General features: G+C 40.3%; 1 protein-coding gene across 1 annotated transcript in view; it reads right to left on the bottom strand.

Annotated features, from left to right (window-relative positions):
• Positions 1-21,237, bottom strand: part of cacna1g (calcium channel, voltage-dependent, T type, alpha 1G subunit) — a 193,960-nt gene that overhangs the window by 27,698 nt on the left and 145,025 nt on the right. Inside the window, exons 19-27 of the mRNA XM_025057946.1 lie at positions 19,969-20,148; positions 19,577-19,677; positions 16,239-16,362; positions 12,684-12,752; positions 10,909-11,093; positions 7,201-7,327; positions 5,350-5,481; positions 5,160-5,249; positions 4,273-4,465 (exon numbers count right to left, since the gene is read on the bottom strand). Coding sequence (XP_024913714.1) covers positions 4,273-4,465; positions 5,160-5,249; positions 5,350-5,481; positions 7,201-7,327; positions 10,909-11,093; positions 12,684-12,752; positions 16,239-16,362; positions 19,577-19,677; positions 19,969-20,148 — 1,201 coding nt within the window. The remainder of the gene's footprint in view (positions 1-4,272; positions 4,466-5,159; positions 5,250-5,349; positions 5,482-7,200; positions 7,328-10,908; positions 11,094-12,683; positions 12,753-16,238; positions 16,363-19,576; positions 19,678-19,968; positions 20,149-21,237) is intronic.

The raw sequence follows: 21,237 nt of genomic DNA, 5'->3' as shown, positions 1-21,237 counted from the left end.
TGGTAAAAAATATTCACGTGATTTTTTTAACTTGAAAGTCCCTTCTTCTTTGCTGTGACCTTTACATGATTTTTCTGTTATAACCTAATTTACATAGTTTTGACAGGTTCCAATAGAGGGTTGAATGTGATGTATGCTCCAATTTCAAAATGGTTTATTTTCAATTAGCACAGCTCAAGATTTGACAAAGGTAAAATGACAAAAGTTATTGGAGACGCATGAGAGACGCATGTCTTCATCATATTTCAGTTTGAAAAATTGGACAAATTTTGAATTATAATATCTGTCTTAAAATTTTTCTCACACTTGATAAGTAAATAATAAATAATTTGTTTGGTCAATTATTCAAAACAACACTCAGCAAACTGTCTGTCCAGAGACTTGATGTTAGCAAGTAGCTTACAGGAAGAGCAAAACCATCAGGAAGAAGACCTGGATGGGTTTCTGTTGTCACCAGGACCGATCTTTACTCTTTGAAATATTTAAGTTTTCAAAGCAAAAAAGAAACGAGAGCAGAGGTAGAAGGAAGGTCAGACATAACAAAACTGGCTGAAGTGAAAGTGAAGTGATCCTGAAAATCGTGACAGGCAGAGACAGAAAGTCAGAGTGAAACATGGTAAATATGAAGGTTACTGACACAGTCACCCTCAGCAGTTTGTGTTCACAGTGTCTAAAGTACATACACCACACTGTACTGGTCTGGAGAAGACGACTGTGTCAGAGTGAGACGTGATGACAGATTGTTTTATTAACGCAAAGTCACATGACTCCTGCACTGTTGGTCTGTCTGGGAAGTGGAGAGACCATCTGTTAACATGGCCGAGCTGCAGGAGTCTGAGACGGTCTTATCAGGAGGAAGAGAAACAATAGTACGTCCCCACATACACACACGTCTAAACTGTATACACTCGAACTGACAACCACAGATAAGAACTCATTCTGGACGCACAGTGGAAACGTATGCTGTGAGAAACTTTACAAATAACAGCACATATATTTATAACTGAATGATACATTAGCCTTTTGGCTATTTCATGGCTAAATTATTTTGTGTCCCGGCTCATTTTGATTATGTTTGCATAATCTCAATCTGGCTCAATCTTGATCTAACCTGCAGGTGAGTTGTGACTCCAAGAAGCAAAATTTTGAGTTATACTCAAATTTTTTTTTACTGCTTTTATCTCATCTATATCAGATTAAATGACCTGGACGACTGAGAACATACGGAGACGTGGTTTTTCCATGTAATAATTCTATCATTTGAACAAATACAATGAAAACAAGTTGTGAAACACATACTTCTACCTCCTGTTATTTGTCTTTCTCTTCCAGTGATATTAGAAATGTTGATTTATGTTGATTTATCTCGATTACTCGTGATTAACCCTCATCTACCAGATTAAAAAAGCCCTAGACAATATCCTTGGGTGAAGATGTAAACAGGGCTGCAGGCCCTGGTCTCCTGAGGCCAAACGTTGTGTAGAAATGACAGTGCATGGGTTCCGCTCCTCTGTTCCTTCACACGTTCACCCATTCAGACTGAGGATCAGAGCGGCTGCTGCATATTTTACAACCTGTTCTCCAGCAGCCATCTGCTGCCTGACACACACACTAGCACAGGCACGGATTCACATCTCCTTCTCAGAATGAGCCCATATTTAACACAAGCAGCACCCAGATATATACAATGTACAGTATGTGCAATAAAAAGACACACACACACACACACACATACATCCACAAACTCTTTCTTTTTGCCTTACTTTCTCTAACTTCCATATGTCCGTGTCAGAAAAAGGAGTTACCGTTATGTAATGTATCTCTCAGTGACTCACACCATTAAACGCTGCCAAAACCACATTGTCATAGAAACAAGTGACAATTGTGTCAAATGTGTGTGTGTGTGTGCACCAGATGTTTCAGAGAGCTTTGTCATTTCTGTTAACAAATCTGCTGTGGTCGACTGTAATGACAACCTCTGTACTGTACAGTACTCAACGTGCGGCCGATAATCAAACAGTAGTTTACGACAATGTCAAATACTGTAGCTGGAGTTTTTAATCCGACTCACCTCCGGCCGGCCTCCGAGTCAGAAAGACAAAGTTGCAACAAATCTGAAGTAAACTTAAATGGTTTTGAGACAGATTCTGACTTTCAAGTCAAGTTTGGATTTTTTTTATGTTCTAAACAATCCAAATTCAAGTTACTACAATAATGGGCCAAAACATGACCCATCGTCAACATAAATCCAAATGATAATTTATGTTGTACACATTAAACATATTAAACAGAAATCAAGAATCTAACTTCTCAAAGAAGGAACTAGGTCTGTGTCTAATCTGAATCCGACATTATTTCATGACCCCAAACTATTCTCCACTGGCCTATCTGTGGGTCCACGCCCCAGTCTTTGGAAATACCTGAGATAAACTAACTAGATGAATGCCTTCTGTGGCAGTGGTAGAGCAGCATCACAGACCTGTGGACAGAGGATGGATTGCAGATGCCGTGAAAGACAAAGCCACCACAGAGAAAAACAGGTAACAGCCAACCCGGTGGACTGAGGGCTGATGGGAGAGAGGCAGGAGGGCGGGGGGACGCAGGATGGGGCCCTACCTCCCGTGATCACTGAAACTGAGAACTATAGCCTCCACATGGGTGGGTGGCCGTGGTCGGTGGTGACAGTGGTTGAGGTGGTGTTTTAGAAAGGGACACACAGAACATGCTGGAAACTCTGTACCTTTCAGTGTGCCTTCAGAGAGGGCCCAACTCACCCCCGGAACCAATAAATCTAGAGGAATGAGACGGTGTTAGTAACGGGTGAGGCAGGAAAAAGCAGGAAGAAGGAATGAAGAGGTTTAGAGTGAGATAGTGGGAGAGAGAAAGAGAGAGAAAGAGGGAAATAGGGATCGAGAAAGGACAGAAGGAAGCGGTGAAGGTTTAAAGCTGGTTCATGTTCCCGTGTTGGGTCTTTCCAGTGATTCTGAGTCCAGTTCGTAGATTATCATTGATTATTTGATACACTGTGTATCACAGTCCCACTGAACCATAGCAGACTTACACCTCATTAGGTACACCGTTCCCACCGCCTGTCACTGTCAACACCCATTCACCTCTGTTCTTACCCTTCCCTAATCTTTGTACTCGTCAACCACCAAAACACTCTTGACAAGAAGACGTCGTGTAAGAAAGGTATTCCACACCAAGAAACCAAAAACCAGAGAAGTAACGAGTGCCAAAGAGAGAGAAAAAAAACAACTAATGGAGAGATGATTTTCTGTAAATGTGTTGGGATTTTAGAGGTTTTCTTCAGTATCCTTAGCAGACGGCCCCTGGAAGGTGAAAAACAATTCCAGAACATTCTGTATTTCTCAACACCTGGATTAAAAACATTGTGGTTTACTGATACAAAAGTTACTGGTTTAAAATAGACAAAAAACATTAGTTATTTAAACTTTAACAAACCAGAACTGTCCACTGCCCCTTTAGATTAAATAAAAACAAACTTTTCTAGGCAAATATTGATTAAGGATTTTGAGGGCTTGTGTTTAGGAGGCAGTGGAAGGAATTAAAAACAAATGACTCAGACCTGCGTCAACTTCTTTTACAGCCGGAGAGGAGGGTGAACCAAAGGGATTGAGTTCTAAACCTTGAAAACCATATCCTGACCTCGTTTTCTACCAGATTCTGGATCAATCCCTGCCCCTGCGGCTGTACTAAAACCACATGCAATAAAGAGGGGAAGGGAGGGGGGCATCTTCTTCTGGATCAAATGCACAACAACTCCCCCCTCCCTCTAGCTCTGAAGACCCAAAACCATGCAAGTCCCTGGTTTCAGGTTTGGACATGCTCCAAAAAGGGGGTCATTCCAAGCTGCTTTGGAAGACCAAGCAAGGTAACGGAGAGAAAAGGCTAACATCCCTGGTCAGCTGACTTTGCTCTGAAACCTGGCCAATGAAGGAGGCCTTTTTCCAAAGTCAACCTGATGAAATGTACTGCAGTACTGAGTTGAAGGAAAGCCTTCACAATCGACCTCAGAGTTTGCAGGTCAAAGAAAGTGACCACTTTGGTGAAGGATGTTCAAAACAAAGAGGGAGGTTTTCTACCGTACGAGCGTCTAACGATTCTTGGAGCTAAGTGCATTCTCTAGGATTCGGCCAAAACCCAAATCAAGAAGCAAAAAGGGGGGAAAAAAATCAAGGCTCAGGCTCAATCAAGCAGGACTCAGAAAGATGTGGAAAGACTACCGACCAGCCAGCTCCTTCTCCTTACTCCGTCTCTTTTTCTCCCTGCGTTTCAATCTTTTCTCCTCCCTGCGCTTGGCCTCCTCGGCCTCCTGGTGGCGTCGGCACTTGTGGAAGTTCTCCACCACCACACCCACGAACATGTTGAGCACGAAGAAGGCCACGATGAGCAGGAAAGAGATGAAGTACAGCAGCATCCATGGGTTGTAGTTCAATTCTGGCTGGAACAGACACAGACACACTGGATGTGAAAGATACTCAGAGATACTTTTTTTTTTATTTTGCTTCATCCAAGGTTTGTTTATTAATTTACAGTTGGTCCATTTTATTTTAGTATCTGATGTATTTTATTTTTATTTTAAAGAATTTAACTTTTAACTAGTTTGGCTGTTTATCTGACTGTTAGCTATTTGACCTTCAATTTATTCCACTTTCAGGTATTACATGTAAGATGTCCTCTTGACAGTTCTGTAATCTATTTTTATCTTATTACATTTTAACATTATTATTTATCTTTTGTTTTGTCAGCATTCAGGTTAGTGTGGATCAACCTTTAGACCAGGGGTGTCAAACATATGGCTGGTTTGTGGAATGTTAAACATAAAAACACTTCATGTTGATGATATGTTTTGTAAAATTATATTTAATTAAATATGAAGTTTCTCTGATGAACTTGAATGTCATTGCATAAAAACAAAAGAGGAAAAAAAAACACAGACTTCTTGTTATCTATAGGTGACTAGGTTATGATTGTATCATAACCCAGTCCACTTGACATCTACCTAGGCTGTTTATTTATTAGTACCTTCTAATAGTTGTATTACAGAGTTTATTATAACTTTAACTAGCTTTTGGCAAATCACTGGCCTTGCAAATATTCCTTAAATATCTGGGACATTGTGTGTCCATTTTTACCTGTTTGTCCACACCTACAGCGTCCAGTCCACTGTACATGATGTCCACCCAACCGTCTTTGGACGCCAGCACAAAGAGAGACATTAGAGCCTAGAAAGAGACAAATAGAATCATATGAAAGTTAAATATAGTGTTTTACAAAAATATGCTTACAATTTTTTTTCTGAAAAATCTCTGAGTTTGGTTGTACCTGTCCCAGGTTGTCAAAGTTGTACTTGTGTCTGACCCATTTATAGTTGGCCTGTAGACAGTCTGAGCGGTTGGTGATGTTTTTCACCTGGTGTTCTAACCCTTGACAGTAGAAAAACTTGCCCTTGAACAGCTGCAGAAACAAAGTATGTGATTGGTTTAAACTGATGGAAACTTCAACTTCAACCACCGTAACTTTTAGAGACAATGTCACAGTAGCAGCTGAGTCAGTCACATTCCTTTAGAAAAAAAAACTTTCCCCCTTATTCTTCTAAATCTTTTCCCCCAAAGTCTCTCTCAAAGTCTATTTCTGTATTGGGAGCGGCAGTCACTTCCTGCTCACTCTTTTGTGACTCATTCACTCATCCACTTCTGTTATATAAAGGTTCCATTATCAACTCTTATTTCTAGCCTAAATGCTAATATGAGAGGCTAATTTACATGAAGCCAAATTTGGTTTGAACTCTCATAATGATCTCACAGGAGAGTTTTAGAAACACATTTTGTAGCGACATTCTGGCTACACTGATGTGTTTTGTGGTGATTTTGTTTCACAAAATACAGCTAATTTACTACCTACCGCCAACCTAACTGATTTTGCTGCTGGCTAATTGGGAGCTTTTTATTTTGTCTTGCTGTCTGTGTTTTAGCAAAAATTTACCCCCTTCTGTTTATCTATTTGTTTTTGGCTAACTTGTAGCCATCGGTGCTATACTTTAGGCAGACCTGAAGCAATCTTTGAGATTTAAAAATTCTTACTTATTTCCATGGTTTTATATGATTTACTTTGTACATCATCTTGGCTTGATATGTTTTGTCTCAAATAGTGGGGCACAGTGGGGTGCGGGGGGGGCTTCCAATGGAATATGGCAACCTGGACATAAGTGTACCACTGCTCAAATGATAACAAGCCTCCAGTCACTAGGTGGCAGCAACTCATACAGTGGTTTGTACAGATAAAAACAAACGTGTAATCAGGTTCTCAATAGTATTTGAATAATGGGGGGCGTGAAAACATTTCTGTCCCCGGGGGAGGAGGGACGGGCAGAAAATTATTAAGAACCACTGGTTTAGTCATTAATTTTACTTAACTAATTATTACAATAAATTATATTCAGTTTTGGCTCAGTTGCTGATATGACACTTTATCATTGGCTGCAATTTAGATTTTTTGCTAACTTGTCAATTTTGTTATTTTGGATAAAGTTTGTTAAATTATTAATTTAAGCGTTAACTTCATCACTACATCATTAAATTATCGTCTTAATTGTCAGAGGAGTTTTTTATGAACATATATTTACATCTTTGCCTCTGTGTCATATTTTCCAGATTTTTGGTCTTACTACTTCTTTTTTTTTCTTCCTGTTTTTAAAAACAATCTTTGACCTTTAACCAACGTCTCCACTGACTGTCAGGCTGATATTCAAATCAATTTTCTGTCTCTGTTTGGAAATCCAGGATGACTCACCTCACTCAAAACTCGCCGCTTCAGGTCACTGCTTTCAGACTTTTGAAAACCTTTTGTCAGTTTGCATTTAAACCTCACCCTAACTGGAGTTGATGGATCAAAAACGTACAATACATGTAGTGACAGCTGATTTGTCTGGGATTTAAAATATAAACTGTAGAAATTAGAGCAGAACCTCAGGACAGACAGTGTGACCTGGAGGTCAAATAGACTGTCGTCTTGGAATTAGCTAAAATTGCTTTGATTTTAATGACAGTTAAGTACCAGTTGAATTAGTACAGAAAATAGACATAAATATAGGTTAGATAATTTCACAATGTAAGAAAAAAAACTGGAAATCTGTTAAAGAACAAACACAACCTAAAAAAACTGTGTCCCTCTCACCTGGACTCCCAGAATGCCAAAAATGATGAAGAAAGCACAGCAGATGACCACGATGTTGCCGATGGGCTTCAGGGAGGACATGAGTGTTTCCACCACCAGCTTCAGTCCGGGGGCTCTGCTGATCACTCTGTAACAAATCAAAATGGCACGTTCACATAGTGAGTCAGTCAAAAAGCTGGTACCGTTACTGCAGGATCAACACATTTTCCAAAGAAAACACCTAGAACATTGTCTACATGTGCATTACTACTGATTTAAAATTCCGTTTATTGAAACTATTTACCAAGTCTGAAGAATGAGAGTAAATTTCAGAATCAACACACTTGTTGTCTCCAAGTCAAATTAACATCTCTTTCACTCACTGCTGCACTTCCCCTTCTTGTTTCTGCTTGGTTGTTTTTTTTTTCTTCATGTCAGCAGTGAAGGAAACAGACACATCTAATTAAGTCATTGAACTGATGAAGATGTTTAATTAGAGCCAGCATGAGACCCAACAGTGTACTGCAGCACAGCTGAGGCTCTGCAGTGGGAGAGAACACTAACACTCATGTTCAACACAGAGTTAATCAGAGCTGTCTTTAAAGAAACAAAAAACAACAACATTTAACACGAGGTTAATTAATCCGAGCCTTTAAGATATTAAAAGTTAACTTAACAAACAAAAAAGATAACTAAAGCTTAATCAAAACTTTAAATAAATTAAAAAAACACTAAAACAAAAACTTTCAACAATAGGAAAAAAAGACACTGAAAATGAATTGATCCTGATAAGAAAACACTTCAATGGGAAATATTTGCAGACCACATAAAAGCCATTCATGTGCCAAGAATGGCCCCAGCACCATACTTTGACCTCCACAGTAGCCTTATGGGCATTCCCATGCTCATGTTTCTACACTGATATGTCAAGGAACAAAGGTAACACATACACACAAATGCTTCCACACACTATGCAATCAATATGACGTGACACATCAGATGAAACCAAAGGCAGCTGAGGAAAAAAAAAAAAAAAAAAATCAGTGAAAGTGAGAGGCTGCTCTGTTATTGTCCATCCGTCTTTGTCTGCATTGTACGTTTTTTCCTGCAGGGGTCGGTTTGAGCGAAGGCACAGTCAATAACACATTAGGAGAAGACAGGAGATAATAAGGAGGCAGGAGCCACCGAGGCCAGTGATCAATAACCCTGATCAGAGAGTAAGGAGCTCAAGAAGACACCTCACTGCGCTCAAACTCACACTCTGATCAAGTTCTGCACTGATGGAAAAGTGGGCTGGGGTGCAGTACTGTTTCTGACCTGTGGGGTAGATAACAGTTGGAGCCTGGCTGCATGAGCCTGTATGACTGGTCCAGCTGAGTAGCAGTGTGTGTTTTTATCTTAGAATTCATACTTAGTGTAGCACTTTATTAATTGTTAAAATAAAAATAAATATTGCACCCAAAATAGCACATTAAAATACAAAAGTATAACAATTGCAGTAAAAAAACCCAAAAAACTAGAATTAGCCTAAAAACTGCCAAAATGTGCTTGAGCTAAATAACTAAATGTAAGCAACAGAAGTAGCCCACAAGCTATTCTTTCAAATGCACAGACACCTCAACATTGGCCAAGAGTAGAGCTTGATGCTACTGTAAGTTAGCAAAAATATGATAAAGTTACTCTCTGACACCTTTACAGTAACAGCATTTAAAAGAATGGTTTTCAGTTCAGCTTAAAGAAAGGATGGAAAGATAAAAGTTGGCTAAGCTACTAGCTTAATATTACCTTATTTACACATTAAAATGCTTCCAAGTTGGTGAAAATGTGATCAATGGCGTCATCACTACGACTGGGGAAGAACCAACAGGTGAATTTAAGTCAGTGCAGAAACCTGATAAAACAATTAGCTCCGAAAACACACAGAGACATTGAGTTATTAAGTGCCATCCTTGATATCTGTCCTATGGTGCTAACAGCAACAGGCAGCAGAAAACACAAACACATCCATTAATACACTCAGCTGCTGGAAGCAATACCTGTCAGCCACCAGGGGAGGCAGCTAAAGCACAAACCCATGTGAGTGTTCATTAAAAACTCTTCCAACAGTCACGTTGCATCAGCAACTGCAACTCATTAAGTGACATTCTGTCATGGATCACAGCTCCTGAGGACAGAAACCATTGGTGATTGATTATTCCAAAGTGAGCACCTGCTGTGACCCTGAATATATCTCTGCGGTCCAGTTCACCCCATGTCCACCAGGCAGCCATTAACCACTGCTAATGTTGCAATCTACTTGTAATGACAAACTGAGCAAAAAATAATAACCAATTTACTTCTTCAGCATTACCGGTCATACTTGAAGAAAAAAATATGAGTTAAAAAAAAACAAACAGACCGGCTGACGTTGACCTTTGAAATGCTCCTCTCATTCAAACAAGGTTATTAACACTACAGTTGTCTGCACACCACAAATGTCAAGATTAATTCCCTTACATTTTCCGTTATTATGTTAAAAAGTTCAGTTTATCTCCAAAAAAGCAAATGAAGAAACCATTTCAGTTTCCTGTGTTTCCCGTTAATCTGGGATATTGAGGATCATCTTCTCCAGCATTACTGTGAAAAAAACACTATATATCCAGAACTAACGGCTGGAAACGCCGCCGTCTTTATTCTGAGTTCTTCCTCCTGGATTTAAAGTTGACAACTGTTGAAAAAACAGAGTTGACTCCCTGTAACTTATCTACCGTTTCAAATAAAGCAACCAAAGACACAGAAATGTTTTTTCTTCCTTTCTAACCCTCATCCCCCTTTTTGTATGACTCCATCATTGTAACTGTTCCCCTGCATTTTTAAAAATTCCCCTCCTTAAACTGAAGTCACTGATGACCTCTGCTGACCTCGCCTCCGGGTATACATCACCTCAAATCAAAGTTCTCCTCCAGTAATTGCTCTACATTGTTGTAATCTGACTTTAAATCCTCTCCAGCTCAACACTAACACATAACACATCCATGCTGCCCCCTGGGGATTAACTCAGCATCGGGGGGGCTCTGAGATATTTGTCACACTTGGAGCAAATATAAATTACAAATGTTGTGAGGTAACAAAAAGTTATTCCAGAGATTCACGCCTGTTTAATGTTAGCTTCATCAACAGCAATCAAAATGACAAGACGGCAAAACCTTTGCTGTGGGTTATGTATATTGTAAACATTTAACTGGAACTTCAAATGTTTAGCCTGGTGTTAATGGTAGAGTCGGTGACATTTGCCAACAGTGTGACATTTAAAGACATGTCGCAATATAAATATTTAAAACAGCAAAATGTTGGACAAACACTAAATCAAAAATAGGCTGCACAACTACAGCTGAATACTCAACAATAGAACAAAGATCATTACCTTAAAAAAAGATGCCCCAAATATAGCAATGATGCTAAATGTGAGCAGAAAACTAGCTGACATAGCATAAATAATCTGCATAAAATATAACAGCATAAAATATACAAGAAGTTTATTAAAAAGTAGCTCATAAATAGCAATTACCTTTGGACCAAAGAAAGAAAGAAAAATCTGGCACAAACAGCAACAGTAAGATAAAAAGATAAGTAAATTAGCTAACCAGGAAGAAAGAACATAAAAAAATCAAATAAAAAGATAGTAATATTCAATGCTGAAGGACTTGAAGTGGTCTCTATGCTTTGGTTTACTTTTAAATCTCCACTCACCTCAGTGGTCTCAGGGTCCTCAGCAGCCTCAGTACCCGCAGCATACCCAGAATCTTGGTGCCAGAGTTGGAAATGAGCGACACCAGGATGTCAATGACGGAAATCATCACCAACATTCCGTCCAGGATGTTCCAGCTGCTCCTTAAATACGATTTGTCTCCAAAACACCAACCCAAGGCAACGATCTGGACAGAACATGAAACAAAGACATATTATCAAAAAAATAAAACATACATTTGATCAAATTTGCTCAAACAAAATCTGCAAAAATCAGGCAAAAATGCTAACAGTTTGCATTATATATTCAACCTAGTAGTGCATTACGTTACATACTTGGTCATATTTTTGTGGCCCATATGGGATTGACTGGTTAGCAATATTAGCATCTATTTTCTATTGGTGGTTAAGAGCAGCTAAGTTGGAGCTGGTTTCTGTGTAGCTCAAGTACAACTGGTCTGTAGCTTTTATTCCAAATGAAAGCACATCCAAGGAGAGGACATGTTTTTTGCTCTTTTGTCTCAATGTGGCAGGCGCGCGTGTGTGGGTGTGTGTGTTTCCGTCTCTAAAAATAGAGAGAGCCTGTGAATGAATGACACTCCCCTGAACTGGTGTCACCTCTCGCCCACATCTGCGTGAGCCTCCATTCAGAGCTGCTGCTGCTGCTGCTGCTGAACACCAGCCAGACTGCCTTCCATTTAGCATCACCAACCAGAACCAGAGCCCAACGTGTGTATGGGTGTTCATGTTGTTGTACTGGTGTGGCTATATTTGTGGGGACACAGTATATTTTACCAAACTCCACACTGTGTTTGGAATTAGGTCTGGAGGAATGGTCAGATTAGAGTACGGGTAAAGATTAGGATTAGGATTACATCCCTAACTGTAGTAGTTCAGGTGAGGTTAAAGGGCTACAGTAGGTCGTACAGTGTTTATGGTTATTGTGCTCCCAAATACAACAACCACTTTGTTGTAGCTGTACCTGTGGGGACAATCCTATTTTGGGGGACACTGACTCCTGTAGAGTGTGTGTGTTTGTTTTTGTTTGTTTGTCTAGATCTCCTCACACACCCACACCTCTCCCTCCTTCCCTCCCACCTCTTTACTTTCCTCCTTTTGTGTGTGTGTGTGTGTGTGTGTATTCCAGATCTGACAGAACAAGACAGACTTTTTATTTCTGAAGATTTTCTTTTTTTTTATGGGTTCAGGTCAGGTTTTTTGATCTTATATGAAAAGGTACACTGAATATAGTCTGAGTAAATGCAGATGTGCCTCAGCTTTTCTTTCAATTCTCAGAAGAAATTAGGGCAAAGTGAACATGAGGCCATGGGGGTCTTCACGCTGCCAGAACAACTTTTTAAAACTTAGACAGAATCAAAGCTGAGAGAAAAATACAGGAACAATATTGTATTATTTGTTTGGGTTTTTGATGTTAATCATGACACAGTGTGGAAAATTCCTGTCCTTGTTCTTATACTGTAGCCACTCATCAAGTTCAAAACTAAAGGCTGAAAAGGCAAAAGACTTTGTTTGAATGGAGCAGACACTATATTCTTCATTCTCACTCAGTGAAGAATGATGGATTCTCGTAAGAATGAGGTATACACCTAAGAACGAGGTACACACCTCAGCGTGCCCCTCAGGGCTGAGCCCCTGTGTTTGGTATTGACTGTCCAATTGGACAGCGTTACCTTCATCCTCTGTGTGTTGACGTGTGAGCCAGTGAACACAGTCACAGACTGACTTGAGATCTGAGGCTATGCAGCAAGTTCTCTTACCTTCACTGTCATCTCAGTCACAAAGATTGCAGTGAAGATGTAGTTGGACAGCGTCAGGAAGATCCTCTCCTGCAGAACAGAAGGAACAGAGACTTCTGAATGAGCTGCTGCTGAAAACCTGCATCATTTAAAAAAATCAGTTTACCCAGTTTTTTTCCCTGTGTTTTCTCTTTGACACTTATCCAGTGCATCCAGTGCAGGGGCTAAATAATGTATGTGGCAGTACCCACACCCCCTAAACTCCCCTCCTCCCCCTTCACACAAACATCCCTACTGCACTCACTCACTAATGATGGCTGACAGGAGATGGTAAACTTTAATCGTTTTTAGCAGTGTGGAAGTAAAAACAGGCCGTCTGATTTAGGTTCCAAGTCTTATCTTTGGTTTTTACCTGTAAAGGTGAAAAAAAAAACCCAAACTGTTTGATTATTAGTTGAGGATAATGAACAGAGCACATCTTGGTCTTTTATAGGTCTCCACGTGACTGGACAGCATCAGGACCTGTAGAGGGAGACATTTGTGACGCCCATGTTTCCCAGTCGCCTGTGGCCGCAGTGTGGATTAGCGGTGTGTGTGTGTGTGTGTGTGTGTGTGTGTGTGAGAGAGAGAGGGAAAGGGAGAGAGTGTGTTTACTGAGCTAAGGAAGAGAAATCAAAGCAGCCCAGCCAGCAGAAAGGTCTATTTCCGACGGACTGTTTACCCTCAGCCATCCACGTCTGAGGAGACCTGACCCTGTTCTGCCTGTTCTGGGTTTGTGTTTGTGCCCAGTGGGTGTCAGTGGCTGCCTTTCCCACGCTTTACCGCTACACACACACACATACACAAATACACATACAGAAAGCCATGACATCAGTGTTTAAATTCCAGGCCTGACAGCACTGTGCCGTCGGCCTCCTCTGTGAAGGAGTTTTCATTATAAACTAATGTGACAGGGACAAGAGAGAGACGGAGCACAGAAGAGACTCTGTGGATTCTGCAGGTCTAAACTTAGAGCCATCACATTAAACACACACTGAGAAAATGTCTTCATCTTAACAGGTCAGGTGGTTCAAACGTCTGGCCCTGGGGTCCACCGTGGCTCTTGTTAGGCTTTTATCTAGCACCACGACTGTTCTTTGCCAGATTAAACCATGTTTTAAGGTCTTTTAAGATTTAAGTTTACCAAACATTTTTAAGCACATTTTTTGCATTCTGACTTTAGAAACATCTTTTGTATTATGAACAAAAAAAATATTACTTTTATTTTCATACAAAACATTTTTTTACATCTATTTTGGCAACTTTTTAAAAAGGTTTTATGTCCAACTTCATGTTTTCTTTTGGCTTCCTTTCATAAATTTTGTCCATCTTGAAGATATTAAGATATAAGTCAAACCAGTGGCCATTTACATTATAAATTATTATAATGATAATAATAAAATATTATATATAACATATATTATATATAATATTATCATTTTGTTATAAAATATTAGCCTTGTTTATTGGTAATTACTGTATGTAAATAACCTTATCAGGAGCAACGATGGAGCCATCGTTATTGTTTTGTAAAGTTATTTTGAAGGAACATTTTGTATTTTCACACTGAATGAAAAGAAGAGAGGAGAGCGCCTCTTTGATTCTAACAATATACAGTCAGTCAACTTTTGACCCTGCAGTCTGTCAGTTTGTTGAGTGCAGGTATAAACACTGTGACAGAGTGTGTAACCTGATAACAGTCCCAGGATCAAACCAGCAGAATCAGGTCCAGAAAAGCTGAACTGAGGTCAGTGTAAAAAAGACACAAGTCGTCAAACATTTGCTTTTATCGTGACATGTTCAGTGACAGCATGTCAAGCTCTTTTAGAGGCTGGGGAGTCAAACTCAAACTCAGGTCAGGGTGGAAGTGAAAACCTCCTGTGGTTTGGGTCTGGCTCAGATTGTGTTTTTTAAACCTGACAGTCAAATTCTGGAAAATGTCTGGAGCCAATCTTTCAGGAGTTCATGACTGCAGGTACCTCCTTCTACTGCGATCCCATGTACTGTGCTCTGTAAATGATCCAAAATGTCTCCAAGATCAATTTTAAAGCCGAGCTTCAGTTAAAACTGTCATCTACGAGTTTGTATTTTCCATCTGGAGGTGCAGATGTCCTCCAGTGTGTCATCACTAACAACATCCACCTCTGCAACTGCAAACACTTCCTGTAATTAGACAGGAAAACTAATCAAACTGTTGGTGACATACAGTAGACACAGGATGAATCTGCACCCGATCTTTTGTTGCCATATCTACAGTATGTCATCCAGTTCAGAGCTGCAGCCACTCAGATGTTTGTCCCTACAACTGATTTATAAATGATAACTCATAATAGGCACAGTCATTGTTTCCACTTAACTACAGGAAGTCAGTGTCCAGGCAACGTCCAGACCTGAACCACAACAACAGTGGGCCAAGTCAGGGAGTGTGACGTAACTTACAGGAAGGTTAACAAATTCATTCTTCCCAACTGTTGTGATTGAAGAGCCCTCATTTCCAGAGCGGGGACTATTCTTTTTCATTCATTTATTTAATTTTCTCCAATGACTATAACAAACACATCAACGGCTCTCCTATCACGCTGTCATCACAGATGACGTAACGCCCAGACTTCAAAAGGAGGATTTATACGTCTGCTGGTCTCACACAGACCACAGCAGAATCACAGTGAGCGGAAATCAATTCAAAAATGGGCCTCATTAATTCACATCAACCCACACAGCGCCAGCCAGTGACCACTGGAGGCCGGTGGGCTCCTCTGAGCATCACAGCTCAAATGTGGAGCGGCCGATCGTTCTCTGGTTCCAGGCTGTTTACTGACTCACTTATTCCATCACATTTCTGGACACAGCATTCAGTTCAAGGCTCCCTGAAGAACTGACAACATAATGGTCTGCGTTAAAGCCATTCTCCAGATCTCAAAGTTAAATATAAGGTTTATCTAATAGATTTAGTCACTGTCTACGGACTTTGGTCCAGGCAGTGGTTCAGCCGTTTTCTATTTTGTAGAATAAAACATTTTAGTTTTTTCATATTTGGTTATTTGTTTGTGTACTCATGGCTTTAAACTTTAACACGGTAAATATAATTATCCTCAATCTTACAACAGGTGCTAAATCTGACCTCAGGTCAAAAAAAAAAGGTCTGGTCAACTGTGACATACAGGGACTGGATCACAGTGGAGCAGAATCAGTTAGTGGCTCTGAAAATGTTCCACTCCAACTCTGTGTGGTGAGAAAACTCCGCCTGTGTGTGTGTGTGTGTGTGTGTGTGTGTTTGAAAAGTCACAAATTCTCTGTGTTTTTGAAACTTTCATTCTCCTGACAGCAGGTTTCTTTACCATACACACACACACAGCTATCCCAACAAGTCCTGAATCTATACTGTAGTACTGTACTGTACAATACTGTACAGTACAGTACTGTGTACTAGAGTACAGTAATTGACTGTCTCAGCTGTTGATGTCTTGGAGTTTACTCCTTGTTTGGATCAAAGTCGTAGTATTTCATTGTTTTTGAGACACAATGTTTGAGACTCACAGCGCTGGTGGGGTCGATGCGAGGCCTCTCCATGGCGATGGTGATGCAGTTTAGGAAGATGATGATCAATACAATGTGGTCAAACATCTTGTGAGTGATGATCTTATTACACACGATCCGGAATCTGAAAATAAAATAAAGAAACATCTCAGGTGATCATCCACAGAGGAGTGTGTCTGATACGGGGGCACAGGAGGAACAACCACTAAAATACAAAGTTCTCCAGTCAATCTGGTCAGTGAGCCTCGTGGGCCGACTCCAAGACTGAACATTGGTTGGATCATTCTTTAAACCAAGTCTTTTTCCCACTTTATCTGACAATTCAGGAACCTCAGTGAATGACATTTGTCTCTGTCCTTATGTCTTTACGTCTCATCTACAAAAGCTCTGTGAAGACTTTCAATCTCTGTCTCTTCTCTGTCAGACCGACTCTGGTTGTAGCTCAGAACCTGAAGGCTTTAATTTGGTGAAACAGACAGGACGTGTTAACATTCACCATCTGTGTGCACGTGTCATTGTTTGTGGTTGCTATTTGAGCACAACACAGGCTGCATGACTTAATTCCCCTTTGATGCGCTCACCAGAGTCGTGACTCTGCAATATTTATGTGGTTCTCCAAGGAAGCAGGACGAGAAGAAAAGAAACAAGGAGAACATACGCCAACGAAAGGAAAAAAACAAACCCAAACTGTGTTGACAATTCTGCACATTCTATTCAAAGTTAGATTAGACAGCTGAGAGCCAGACAGACCAACAGTCATTGGTTGCACTTTTTTATTAACATTATTAACTTTACTGGGCATATTCAGTTTAATGCTTTATTTTATTTTAATTGTAACAATTAGTTGTATTGTAATTGTTTTATTTTAAAAACAATTGCATATCTTTTTATTATTATTTGCATTTTTCAAACAGCGAAAAAAACCACACACACTTTTGCTTTTGCCCAAAATCAGCTGTAATGTTATTTGTTCCTGAGAGCCCGGGGTACACACGGGGCAGTTTGCCATTCTATATAAAGAAAAACAGGCGTTCATATTTACCTTTTTTCTGTAAGGCAGGAGCACCGCCCACTCTCTCACCGTGTGGCCCTGCCTCAGATGATCAATAACATTTTTTCGTGTTGTTGACATCAAGCAGCAGACAGCGATCACATCATTTCCTACAGTGTTCACTGTCGCTGTCTATAAGAGAGAGCTGCTGACAGACACTGAGAACATGTTTCCTTCCCTGAATCTCTTTCAAGTTACACCACATGGGGTGCAGCGACACGGAAAAGCATGGACATAAAAATGCCACAGATCATTAGGTTCAGCGCCGACTGTAAATCCAAAACATCTTCCCTGCCGTCTGTTTGTTTTATTCTTATCTGCATCTGATTATCTGCTGCTCAGACTCCACTTTAGCCGCATATAATCGAATCACGCGCAGAGCACGAGACCACGTGGGACCACCTTAAACATTGGCAGCCACTGCGTCACACCCACTCCTCCTCAGCTCATTAAAACGTTCCCCCTGCAGTAAGGCAGGTGGAGGTGAACCCAGGTCTGTGTGAGAGCTGCTGGACTCCGGCCCCCCACGCTGCTCTGCCTTGATGTGACTGGAAATACAGAGAGGAATTCGACCTGGCTCTACACCAACACAGGCCCCACATGCAGAGTCTGAGTCCTCAGTGTCAATCAGGGAGGAGGACAAAAAAAACAACAACAACCTGCAGCTCGCCGTGATGGAAAGCCAACTCATAGAAAAGCACCAGAGCCAAACTCATTTTTCTTTGATGACAGAAGATGAAAAAGCTTTTCAGACTGACCTTTTTCTAAAACGCAGCCAGCGGAGACAAGCAGGAGTAATTGAAGAGGCTTAAATTCAAAGATGAACTCTAGTACTTCAGTGGAAAATCTACTGGGAGATAATTTATACTAACGCTGAAGTTGGACAGATGCAAGGGTTTGGCTTTAAAGCTGGATGATACGGGAACTACGAGAGTCAAGAGATGTGTGCAACAGTACAACTTCATATGTTACTGCAAACCTAGTCCAGAGACTGGGTCAAGACTATATATACACAAATATATAGTTTTGACCAAGCCTCTCTCTCTCTCTCTCTATATATATATATGACGTTGACAGGATGCCATTTAAGGTCAATCACAGAGAACTACGCTGCCTCTGCTGGCGATAACCTTTATAACCTTTACATAATAAGGTTACATTTCTGACCTGTCAAGTTACTGAAGTATTTTGTTGCAGATAATCCCATGATTATGTGTTTTCAACGCACATTTTCTTTTGTTCCAAACGCACCTGCATAAGGAGATTTGACTTTTAAAGGTAAGAAATGAAATACAGTAAAAATACAGATGCAGGGCAGAGTCGGTGCAGGTTTGAACCAGCATACACATTTAGTATCCATATTCATACAAATACTTTAATATTTTAATTTTCATAATGAATTCTGTACGGAATGGCTGTGTACTTTAAAGTCACTTGTTGGAACTTTATCTGTTGTTTTCAATTGTGAGGATGGAAAGCCTGTTTTATTCAGGCCTTCAGTTCAGGGTGGGAATATTGTGCTTGTTGGATGTCAAATATCGCATGTTGTGCTGCGATAGCAACTGGACAGGGACAGTATTAGACTTTGTGTTGCCTTCACAAGTCTGACAGCAGAGACACATCAAAGCCTGCAGTAAGAGGATGAGGGAGAAGAGGGGGAGGTGGAGGAGGAGAGGCTGAGATAACATGCACAGCACTCAGCAGGAGAATCTCCCGTTCCTCCCTGTGCTCCTGCTTACTTACCCCTGACATGGCAGAAACGGGGAGATTAAAGAGACTTCGAAAAATAAGGAGAAAAAACCCCCTGCATTCACACTGCGGTGAAAAACATCTTAATAACACAGTCAGCGTTAGGGCTGCCGCTCAAATGCTGTGGAAGTCTTGTTTTTATACAGTAAGTGCAACTAGAGTGAAAACAATTATTCTAAAAGTTCGGAAATGGTGACATTAACTGAACTCAATTATCTTTGACATTAAAAGGAAGAAAATGAAAAACAAATGAGTCGGTTTTCCTTCCATTTTACTGTTTTGGATGAAAATGAACTGCAGGACCCAGATCATAGTCATAGTCACAATATTAGATCTCAGAAAAGTTTGACAGACTAGATAATAGTAAACCATAAGTCATTGCAGGTTAGTTAGTTGTAATTTAGTTGCAATAGCTGCCCACAATACAGGGCCATGAAATAGCTGAAAAACATGAGCTAAAGTTAAAGGCTAAAGCCTAGGCAACAGTCAAGAAAACCTGCCTGAATAGAAGATCATGGCGAAGACAGTACATTTTTACCTGGAGTCTTGAGGAAAGAGGTAGAGCGACCAGGTGTCTCTTTGACGACACCACTCAGGCTGCTTCTTCTCCAACCAACGGATCAATCTTGCAAAACGACCCTAGGTGGAGATAAAAAAAAAGTTAGGACATTGAATTCTTTACTACTGAAGAGACAGTTGGACTATGGTTATTTCACTGGATGTACAGTATATCTCTTTTATTCAAAAGCACACATTCATAAACAAGGTAAGAGATTTGTTAAAACCACCACCTACAGGGAGGGACATGACGTAGCTTAATGAAACAGCACATACATCAGAGCTGACATCATCCACTTCATTAAGAAAGGCAAACCTCATTTATTAACTGTAAAACTGTGAATCAAAGTACGACGATGTTCATGCACTGACCAAAGCTGGTTCTTCCTCCACGTTCTCATCCTCAGTATTTTCCTCCAGAGAGACATGAGTTGGACCCAGGGCTGATGCGGAACCTTTTCCATTGCAGTCGCTGTGCTCCGTGGGCATCAGGTGACTCAGTGACGGAGGTCTGGAGCTGTGCATGCTGGCCGAGCGATGAAGGAAGGGGACCTACGACAGGCCACAGACGAGAGGTTCATTCAACACTTGGTCTTCTTCAGGGTGGGGCAGCTGTTAGGGGTGGGGGTTACAACTGGGACACCTGGATAACAATTTTTCACACTCATATTTACACCTCTGATCCATTTAAAGTGTCTTTTTGGCATGAGGACCATGAGAAGAGGCTGAACTTAGACTTAGACTGAACTATATGCAGGAAAACCAGAGTCAGGGTTGAGCAGTTTGGAGATGATTCAGTATTTTCAATAAAAATAAGATTGGTTTTTATTAAAAATAAAACTAAGCAGCTGACAACCATTCAGGAGTGAGGTTTATTTGAGGCCTTTACAAAGTAAATCAAATGTCAATATGGAAGATCTAATTTACCAAAGAAGAATAAGCCGAGACGGAGAAGATGAATGGGCTATTTCAGAACCATGAGCACCGGAAACCTAGAGAAGTAGAGTTGTCTAGGTCTACAAGAGAGAGGAAAACAATAGGTTCTTAATGTTCTTAGAATTGGAGGAAATGTTTCTGGTGATGTGTCTCATATGAAGCATTAACAATGTCCTGTGTTCATCTGGTGGAACTGACTCCAGGCAGAGATTTAAGACCAACCCCTTCTTCGACAGTATATGTCTGCTCTGCTCTGATCTGCTCCTCGTTTTTGTTTTTGCTGAGTAGTTTTTAAATCTAAGAATATTTCAACCTTTCTGTCGACAAAGACGACAGATGGGGAGTTTATGGATTTACAAACTTACAGCCAGATATGTCAGCTGTGTGTAAGATACTCAGGGTCAGAAAACGAATATAAATCATCCCTGGGTAAAATTACAGCTTAATCAGACGATGAGATGAAGAAGAAGAAGAAGAGGAAGAAGAGGAAGAAGAAGGTGATTTGATTTCGATCTTTTTTTTTAAATAACCTTTTTTTTAAAATAATGCTTTATTAACAGGAGGTGTAAATACTGTAAAGCACGAAACAATCAACAAATTAATTTGGGGGCTGTGGAAATTTGGGTTCACTGCCAGCCACCTGGAACAGAAGAAGATTAGATTTTTTAACACAACAGTTTGTCAAGACGAAGAGGAAGATGAAGA

The sequence above is a fragment of the Cynoglossus semilaevis genome, chromosome 8 (genome assembly GCF_000523025.1).
Source record: "Cynoglossus semilaevis isolate Cse_v1.0 chromosome 8, Cse_v1.0, whole genome shotgun sequence".
NCBI classification, from domain to species: domain Eukaryota; kingdom Metazoa; phylum Chordata; class Actinopteri; order Pleuronectiformes; family Cynoglossidae; genus Cynoglossus; species Cynoglossus semilaevis.
This window is presented reverse-complemented; position numbering and strand designations above follow the sequence as displayed.